Source organism: Limanda limanda, chromosome 13, assembly GCF_963576545.1.
Source record: "Limanda limanda chromosome 13, fLimLim1.1, whole genome shotgun sequence".
Taxonomy (NCBI): domain Eukaryota; kingdom Metazoa; phylum Chordata; class Actinopteri; order Pleuronectiformes; family Pleuronectidae; genus Limanda; species Limanda limanda.
The window spans coordinates 2,238,500-2,248,269 of NC_083648.1; the positions used below are offsets into that span (position 1 = coordinate 2,238,500).

At 40.2% G+C, this 9,770-nt stretch overlaps 1 protein-coding gene across 1 annotated transcript; it reads left to right on the forward strand.

Annotated features, from left to right (window-relative positions):
* Positions 1-6,067: 6,067 nt before the first annotated feature.
* On the forward strand, positions 6,068-8,894 carry LOC133018196 (cystatin-B-like). Its single transcript, XM_061084514.1, has 5 exons — positions 6,068-6,136; positions 6,246-6,347; positions 6,802-6,939; positions 7,876-7,977; positions 8,766-8,894. Exons 1-5 carry the CDS (start codon positions 6,068-6,070, stop codon positions 8,892-8,894), a joined length of 540 nt encoding a protein of 179 aa, XP_060940497.1.
* The last annotated feature ends 876 nt before the right edge of the window (positions 8,895-9,770 follow it).

Sequence of the window (9,770 nt, forward strand, 5' to 3'; positions counted from 1 at the left end):
AAAATATCATCTTTAAAGGGACAGTTCACCCAAAAATGAACATTCACTCTTAACACACTCACCACTATGACGATCCAATACATTTGAAGTAATTGGTGACTACTTCTTCAAACGTTAAAGAAAACTACAGAAAACATAGAGGCCTCCATGCTGCTCCTGTGGTCTCATGTATAGTGTCTGTAAGCCCAGACATTCAAGTTCGGTAGCGGAATTGGATTTGGCTGCAACGCTGTTCACTTTCTGATACGCGTGTGTACTTAGTGTTGAGGTCATCAAGGTAAAGGTTTAATGCTCCACTGAGGTGCCATTGTTATAGAAGAAGATAACACAATGAGATTTCGATAACAGAGGACCAGTCAAACCTCCAGTGAGGAGAAACTCAGAGAGAGCAGCAAGTGCAACAGATAACTTGTTTACAGAGCACATCAAAAGAACAACATTTAAAACGACCAACCTCCATAAATGACGTGGGAAATGTGGATGAATGCTTTATTTTTATTTCATGTATTGGTGGAGGCGATTGACAATTTGGTTTGTGTGTATGAAAATCACAGGATGGAAACATACTGCCTGACTCATAAAGTATAATTTTCAATGCAGCAGGCTGCTGTTTACAGGGAGACATTCAACGACTCAATGGTAAACTTAGTGGAACCAGATGTTTTTCTCAGAGGAGCAAAATGAAGATGAACTCACATTCATCTGGTGAACACAAACTCTAACTCTTGTTTCCTTGCAGGTCCAAGTGGGAGAAGAAAAATACGATCATCTCCAGATTTTCCAAGCACTGCCATGTGATGGAGGAACCCTTGATCTGACTGGCATTCAGCAAGGCAAAAGCTCCGACGACCCCCTTGTGCCTTTCTAGAGGGACCACAAACCAAACAAAGCATCCTATCAGTGCCTACAGGCTGTTCAATCAAATAATCTCACATTAACCCGGCTCTGTATCAAACAATGTTAACCTACATCTAATTATAAACTGTCTTAGTAGTGTAGCTCATGATGTAAGAAGAATGTCAAAAAAAATGTGTATGCCGTGAATTAAATAAAATATAATTGAATAAATCAGATTTGTTCTTGCTTTTGTTTCTGTGCGGGCGGGGGGTGGGTGGGTTAGGCCCAGCACAGACAGGGGCACTCAGAGAACACTTATTGTTATTATTATAAATTAGTTCATGTTATTAAAGTATTTATTAACAAGTTCTAAATGAAATATACTTGGGGTTCATTTCTCCAGGAAAGCCTTTATCTTTCAGCCTCTCTCTGTTCAATGCTTGTTTCGGTCTTGCTTGATTTCCAGTCAGCAGAACAGAAGCGTGGGTCTTAGAGCTCTGGGTGTTTTTCAGTATCCACAATAAGTTTTGTATCATCAACCCTTGATGAGTGGTCCGAAATGGGAAGAGTTATTTACCAGTGTGTGTGAGAGAGAGACAGAGAGAGAGAGAGAGAGAGAGAGAGAGAGAGAGAGAGAGAGAGAGAGACTACTGCCCATCACCTGAAGTTCTTTACATTAAATTTTAACTGCAGCGTTTGTGAGGTTTCTGTGACTAATGCATTTCCCTGTATAAATCTAGTCACATGACTCTGACCAAATACTTCATTAAATGTAAGTGATTGTCACAGAGAAAGAAATGTGAGAAGATGGAAATGTGAACAATGTAACACAACAGATCTTTGAAAGATAATAAAATAACACCCAATGGAAATAAGGATGACAACCTGACAGGCACTGACAGACAGTGAGGCCCTATTGAAATTGTAAGGATAATTTTTTTTTCAGGCAAATTATTGGCTTTTTGAGGTCTTTAACATGCTAAAATTCTATGCTAAAAACCATTATCTATTTGCAGATAATAAGAAAGTGGTAAAATTGTAAGTATTCTGGAGGAATTTTCAAGGGGCGTGGCAAAATGGCTCAACGGTGCCCCCCGATACCCCGGAACATGTTTACATTGACCGATTGTCACGATCTGGCAGTTTATATTTTGCAGTGTAAATTGTAAAAGTGTTTTCTGTTTATCTGGTAGAGCTCTGTTGTTTATGTTCAAAGTGTTTTCATTTTTTCACACTCTGTGTTTCTGTTTCCTGTTTTATTTTGTAGTCTCTGTTCCTTGTGTGTTATTTCTGTCTTCACTTCCTGTAGTGTGGACGGGCAAAAGCGCAGACATTTTAAGACAATGACCCACTCATCAACATTCACTTCATGATTTGTTCTTATCAGTCCTGACTCAGCTAACAGCGGTGAAGGCAAAGCTATGTAAACGCTTAATGTCAGAATATAGTTCCACCTCGTCGTCGTTCTGAAATTCACATCTTACAGCTTTGAGGTGTTTTTTGTAAACAGATGACAGGACGTACTTTGGTCTGCTCCTTCCTGAGTTGTTTGAGGACTGCCAGGTCCTCGCCGTCTTTTGCTCTTTCCTCACGCAGCTGTTCCACCACCGCAGATGTTTTGGCTATACAGCCCTTGATAGCTTGGTCTCTGCTCAGATGGGCCTCCATCATCGGTGTGGCGCACGGAGGACAAAAGATGCATTGTGGAGAAAACTCTGGAAGGGACACTGTGGAGGTTTATACTTCAGTCTCGGTCGTCACACTCACAGATTCATACAGTTGTTTGCATGTTTACGTGGCATTAACTTTGCCTGAGAAGGAAACTGTGGGCACGGTGGTGTTCAGTCCGTGGACGATGCGGTCGTCCATGGTGCACATCACCTTCAGCACCTCCTGAGAAACACACAGCGGGACACAGAGACACCCAGGAGCTTCAGGTCAACTCCAAACCATCCAAAACAAACATGTGTTTTTCATTTAAATGTATTTGAGGTGTCTCTCTGTTCTGGTGCACACATGGAAAGCCTAGGCAGAGAGAACACACCTCCACCTCCCTACCCTTCCGTGACAGAACATCTGAGGACAATGGGAGGAATTTCTGATGGTTGAGCACCTTTTTTCCAATGAACACATGTGGGTGTATCAGAGGTGTTTACTCATCTTGATTTCCATGGAACTGATAAGAAATGATTTACTAATCAAATATAATGATGTGTAGTATCTCAAATTAATGACTTGTTACAAACCAATAATAAGTTAATTTATTAAATAAATATTGCTAGCTCAAAACCATTACTCACCTAACCTACTGTTTGAGGTGAACATTCTTTTCCTCATTTTGAGTTGATTCGATGTTTTGGTTTCAATGCATGTGTTGAATTCACAGGCTTTATGAAAATCATGATCGATTGTCCCCAAGTGTGTTTCCAGTGCACCTTCTTGCATTTTGTTATTGATACACAAGTCTAAAAAAAAGCTAAGTCTAAAACCTACTGTGATATTTTTACTTTATTGGGTTATCACTGCAAAGGATTTTTGATGCACAACTTGAAAACACATCAGAGCAGATGGATTGAAACCCACCTTCTCACTCATAAACATGACGCCAGCATCATCTTCTTTCTTAGGACCAAAAATGTCTGGCTTCGCCCCTGAAAACACCTCCATGCACTTGTGAAGCGCTTTGAATCGTCTTTTGTCTGTAAACTTGCAATACCTGTTTCGGTCTTGGTTGAAAACCTGTTTTCCAATGAACACATGTGGGTGTATCAGTGGTGTTGCCTTATCTTGATTTCCATGGAACTGAAAACAAATAATCTCACATTAACCCGGCTCTGTATCAAACAATGTTAACCTACATCTAATTATAAACTGTCTTAGTAGTGTATCTCATGATGTAAGAAGAATGTCAAAAAAAATGTGTATGCCGTGAATTAAATAAAATATAATTGAATAAATCAGATTTGTTCTTGCTTTTGTTTCTGTGCGGGCGGGGGGTGGGTGGGTTAGGCCCAGCACAGACAGGGGCACTCAGAGAACACTTATTGTTATTATTATAAATTAGTTCATGTTATTAAAGTATTTATTAACAAGTTCTAAATGAAATATACTTGGGGTTCATTTCTCCAGGAAAGCCTTTATCTTTCAGCCTCTCTCTGTTCAATGCTTGTTTCGGTCTTGCTTGATTTCCAGTCAGCAGAACAGAAGCGTGGGTCTTAGAGCTCTGGGTGTTTTTCAGTATCCACAATAAGTTTTGTATCATCAACCCTTGATGAGTGGTCCGAAATGGGAAGAGTTATTTACCAGTGTGTGTGAGAGAGAGACAGAGAGAGAGAGAGAGAGAGAGAGAGAGAGAGAGAGAGAGAGAGAGAGAGAGAGAGAGAGAGAGACTACTGCCCATCACCTGAAGTTCTTTACATTAAATTTTAACTGCAGCGTTTGTGAGGTTTCTGTGACTAATGCATTTCCCTGTATAAATCTAGTCCCATGACTCTGACCAAATACTTCATTAAATGTAAGTGATTGTCACAGAGAAAGAAATGTGAGAAGATGGAAATGTGAACAATGTAACACAACAGATCTTTAAAAGATAATAAAATAACACCCAATGGAAATAAGGATGACAACCTGACAGGCACTGACAGACAGTGAGGCCCTATTGAAATTGTAAGGATAATTTTTTTTTCAGGCAAATTATTGGCTTTTTGAGGTCTTTAACATGCTAAAATTCTATGCTAAAAACCATTATCTATTTGCAGATAATAAGAAAGTGGTAAAAATGTAAGTATTCTGGAGGAATTTTCAAGGGGCGTGGCAAAATGGCTCAACGGTGCCCCCCGATACCCCGGAACATGTTTACATTGACCGATTGTCACGATCTGGCAGTTTATATTTTGCAGTGTAAATTGTAAAAGTGTTTTCTGTTTATCTGGTAGAGCTCTGTTGTTTATGTTCAAAGTGTTTTCATGTTTTCACACTCTGTGTTTCTGTTTCCTGTTTTATTTTGTAGTCTCTGTTCCTTGTGTGTTATTTCTGTCTTCACTTCCTGTAGTGTGGACGGGCAAAAGCGCAGACATTTTAAGACAATGACCCACTCATCAACATTCACTTCATGATTGGTTCTTATCAGTCCTGACTCAGCTAACAGCGGTGAAGGCAAAGCTATGTAAACGCTTAATGTCAGAATATAGTTCCACCTCGTCGTCGTTCTGAAATTCACATCTTACAGCTTTGAGGTGTTTTTTGTAAACAGATGACAGGACGTACTTTGGTCTGCTCCTTCCTGAGTTGTTTGAGGACTGCCAGGTCCTCGCCGTCTTTTGCTCTTTCCTCACGCAGCTGTTCCACCACCGCAGATGTTTTGGCTATACAGCCCTTGATAGCTTGGTCTCTGCTCAGATGGGCCTCCATCATCTGTGTGGCGCACGGAGGACAAAAGATGCATTGTGGAGAAAACTCTGGAAGGGACACTGTGGAGGTTTATACTTCAGTCTCGGTCGTCACACTCACAGATTCATACAGTTGTTTGCATGTTTACGTGGCATTAACTTTGCCTGAGAAGGAAACTGTGGGCACGGTGGTGTTCAGTCCGTGGACGATGCGGTCGTCCATGGTGCACATCACCTTCAGCACCTCCTGAGAAACACACAGCGGGACACAGAGACACCCAGGAGCTTCAGGTCAACTCCAAACCATCCAAAACAAACATGTGTTTTTCATTTAAATGTATTTGAGGTGTCTCTCTGTTCTGGTGCACACATGGAAAGCCTAGGCAGAGAGAACACACCTCCACCTCCCTACCCTTCCGTGACAGAACATCTGAGGACAATGGGAGGAATTTCTGATGGTTGAGCACCTTTTTTCCAATGAACACATGTGGGTGTATCAGAGGTGTTTACTCATCTTGATTTCCATGGAACTGATAAGAAATGATTTACTAATCAAATATAATGATGTAGTATCTCCAAATAATCACCTGTTACAAACCAAATTTTAGGTAGTTTCTTTAATAAATAATTGTTATCTCAAATGCATTACTCAAAATAATGACCTTGTCGATGAAACTAATGACAAAGTAAGTTGCGTACCATCCACCCCTCTCCCCTGCAGGTGGATGGTACGCTCCAAAACATCATGTGATCACTGACTTAAGGTGACTTCCTCGTAAAAAGAATAAAAGACGCTTCTCGTTTGTTTATTGTTATTTTAGCTGCGATCAAGAGACGTGAAGATGTCTCGTCCAGGTGGACTCTCTGAGGTTTTCGAAGCAGATGGAAAGGTCGAGTTTATCTGTGACTTGGTGAGTAGAGAAACTATTGTTCCTCTCTCTTCTCTGTGATATATTCACACATGGACAGGGTTTCTGTTTTATTGTGTTGTTCTTGTTGTTGTCACTTCTTGGTGTGTAGATGAGGACCGAGGTTGAAGCAAGGACAGGGAAGAAGTACGACATGTTCAAAGCCGAGATGTACAAGACGCATGTTGTGGTCGGGACCAACTACTTCATTAAGGTAGAAGAAGAAGAACAAGTCCTGGAGGATGAGACACACAAATCATAGAAAATATCATCTTTAAAGGGGAAGTTCACCCAAAAACATTCACTGTTAACACACTCACCACTATGACGATCCAATACAATTGAAGTAATTGGTGACTACTTCTTCAAACGTTAAAAAAAACTACAGAAAACATAAAAGCGAACTTGAATGTCTGTAAGCCCAGACATTCAAGTTCGGTAGCGGAATTGGATTTGGCTGCAACACTGTTTACTTACTGATACTAACTGATATCCACTGAGGTGCCAGTGTTATAGAAGAAGATGACACAATGCTGCTGTTTACAGGGAGACATTCAACGACTAGATATTGCACCTAGTGGAACCAGATGTTTTTCTCAGAGGAGCAACACGAAGATGAACTCACATTCATCGGGTCAACACAAAATCTAACTCTTGTATCCTTGCAGGTCTATGTGGGAGGAGATGATCATGTTCATCTCAGCGTCTACCAAAAACTGCCATGTAATGGAGGAACCCTTGAGCTGACTGAGATTCAGCAAGGCAAAAGCCACCACGACCCCATTGAGATGAAAATGAAAAGGGAGGTAAGTCAACATGTATATGTATTACACTACATTAATTGAGCTGTATCTAGGTGTATATTTATAATAATAATGTGCCAGGTACAGGGGAGGTTTGGTACATTTAACAGTATACTACAACTACTACTACTAGTTCTACTTCTACTACAACTACTATTACTACTTCTACTTATTATAATAATAACAATAATACTAACATGGATAACCTTTTAAGAACATGTTTAAATGAACTTTTTGTCTGAGATGAACATTCCTCATTTGTCCCTTTTCGACAAATTTGTTGATGTAAAATTCTTTATTGTGTTTAAAATTGTTTTAATATATATTGTCCAGCTCTATACCACAACAAAGTCCGTAAGTAACTTTGAGGACTTATCGAGTGCTTATGTCATTTTTTTCTTGAATTATCTCTATTATTAAACTACGGATGATCAAATGGGTTTTCCCGGCAGTTTGGTGGTTTAGGTTTTTTTCCGTGGGGGGTGATAGGGTGGTGCCGGCATTATCTTCTTTCTTAGGACCAAAAATGTCTAGCTTCACCCCTGAACACAAATCCATGCATTTGTGAAGCGCTTTGAATCGTCTTTTGTCTGTAAACTTGCAATACCTGTTTCGGTCTTGGTTGAACACCTGTTTTCCAATGAACTCGTGGGTGTATCAGAGGTGTTGCTTTATCTTGATTTCCATGGAAATGATAAGCAATGATTTACTAATCAAATATAATGATGTAGTATCTCCAAATAATGACCTGTTACAAACCAAATTTTAGATGCCAGGTGGATATACTGAAGCTCGCAAAGCAGATGGAGAAATCCAGAAGATCAGTGACGCTGTGAGTATAGAAACCATTGTTCCTCTCTGTTCTCTACGATCTATTCACATATGGAAAGGGTTTGTTTCATTGTGTTTTTGTTGTTGTTGTCACTTCTTGGTGTGTAGATGAAGCACGAGGTTGAAGCAAGGACAGGGAAGATCTACCCCATCTTCAAAGCCAAGTTGTACAGGACGCAGGTTGTGGCCGGGATCAACTACTTGATTAAGGTAGAAGAAGAAGAACAAGTCCGAGACGATGAGATAGACACACCATAGAAAATATCATCTTTAAAGGGACAGTTCACCCAAAAATGAACATTCACTCTTAACACACTCACCACTATGACGATCCAATACATTTGAAGTAATTGGTGACTACTTCTTCAAACGTTAAAGAAAACTACAGAAAACATAGAGGCCTCCATGCTGCTCCTGTGGTCTCATGTATAGTGTCTGTAAGCCCAGACATTCAAGTTCGGTAGCGGAATTGGATTTGGCTGCAACGCTGTTCACTTTCTGATACGCGTGTGTACTTAGTGTTGAGGTCATCAAGGTAAAGGTTTAATGCTCCACTGAGGTGCCATTGTTATAGAAGAAGATAACACAATGAGATTTCGATAACAGAGGACCAGTCAAACCTCCAGTGAGGAGAAACTCAGAGAGAGCAGCAAGTGCAACAGATAACTTGTTTACGGAGCACATCAAAAGAACAACATTTAAAACGACCAACCTCCATAAATGACGTGGGAAATGTGGATGAATGCTTTATTTTTTTTTTCATGTATTGGTGGAGGCGATTGACGATTTGGTTTGTGTGTGTGAAAATCACAGGATGGAAACATACTGCCTGACTCATAAAGTATAATTTTCAATGCAGCAGGCTGCTGTTTACAGGGAGACATTCAACGACTTAATGGTAAACTTAGTGGAACCAGATGTTTTTCTCAGAGGAGCAAAATGAAGATGAACTCACATTCATCTGGTGAACACAAACTCTAACTCTTGTTTCCTTGCAGGTCCAAGTGGGAGAAGAAAAATACGATCATCTCCAGATTTTCCAAGCACTGCCATGTGATGGAGGAACCCTTGATCTGACTGGCATTCAGCAAGGCAAAAGCTCCGACGACCCCCTTGTGCCTTTCTAGAGGGACCACAAACCAAACAAAGCATCCTATCAGTGCCTACAGGCTGTTCAATCAAATAATCTCACATTAACCCGGCTCTGTATCAAACAATGTTAACCTACATCTAATTATAAACTGTCTTAGTAGTGTAGCTCATGATGTTAGGAGAATGTCAAAAAAAATGTGTATGCCGTGAATTAAATAAAATATAATTGAATAAATCAGATTTGTTCTTGCTTTTGTTTCTGTGCGGGCGGGGGGTGGGTGGGTTAGGCCCAGCACAGACAGGGGCACTCAGAGAACACTTATTGTTATTATTATAAATTAGTTCATGTTATTAAAGTATTTATTAACAAGTTCTAAATGAAATATACTTGGGGTTCATTTCTCCAGGAAAGCCTTTATCTTTCAGCCTCTCTCTGTTCAATGCTTGTTTCGGTCTTGCTTGATTTCCAGTCAGCAGAACAGAAGCGTGGGTCTTAGAGCTCTGGGTGTTTTTCAGTATCCACAATAAGTTTTGTATCATCAACCCTTGATGAGTGGTCCGAAATGGGAAGAGTTATTTACCAGTGTGTGTGAGAGAGAGACAGAGAGAGAGAGAGAGAGAGAGAGAGAGAGAGAGAGAGAGACTACTGCCCATCACCTGAAGTTCTTTACATTAAATTTTAACTGCAGCGTTTGTGAGGTTTCTGTGACTAATGCATTTCCCTGTATAAATCTAGTCCCATGACTCTGACCAAATACTTCATTAAATGTAAGTGATTGTCACAGAGAAAGAAATGTGAGAAGATGGAAATGTGAACAATGTAACACAACAGATCTTTAAAAGATAATAAAATAACACCCAATGGAAATAAGGATGACAACCTGACAGGCACTGACAGACAGTGAGGCCCT

Excerpts from the sequence above, each read along its gene's own strand:
- LOC133018196 (XM_061084514.1), top strand. The coding sequence starts at position 6,068 with ATGTCTCGTCCAGGTGGACTCTCTGAGGTTTTCGAAGCAGATGGAAAG. Across the intron at positions 6,137-6,245 it reads TCGAGTTTATCTGTGACTTG|ATGAGGACCGAGGTTGAAGC; the intron begins GTGAGTAGAGAA and ends CTTGGTGTGTAG. Across the intron at positions 7,978-8,765 it reads GGATCAACTACTTGATTAAG|GTCCAAGTGGGAGAAGAAAA; the intron begins GTAGAAGAAGAA and ends GTTTCCTTGCAG.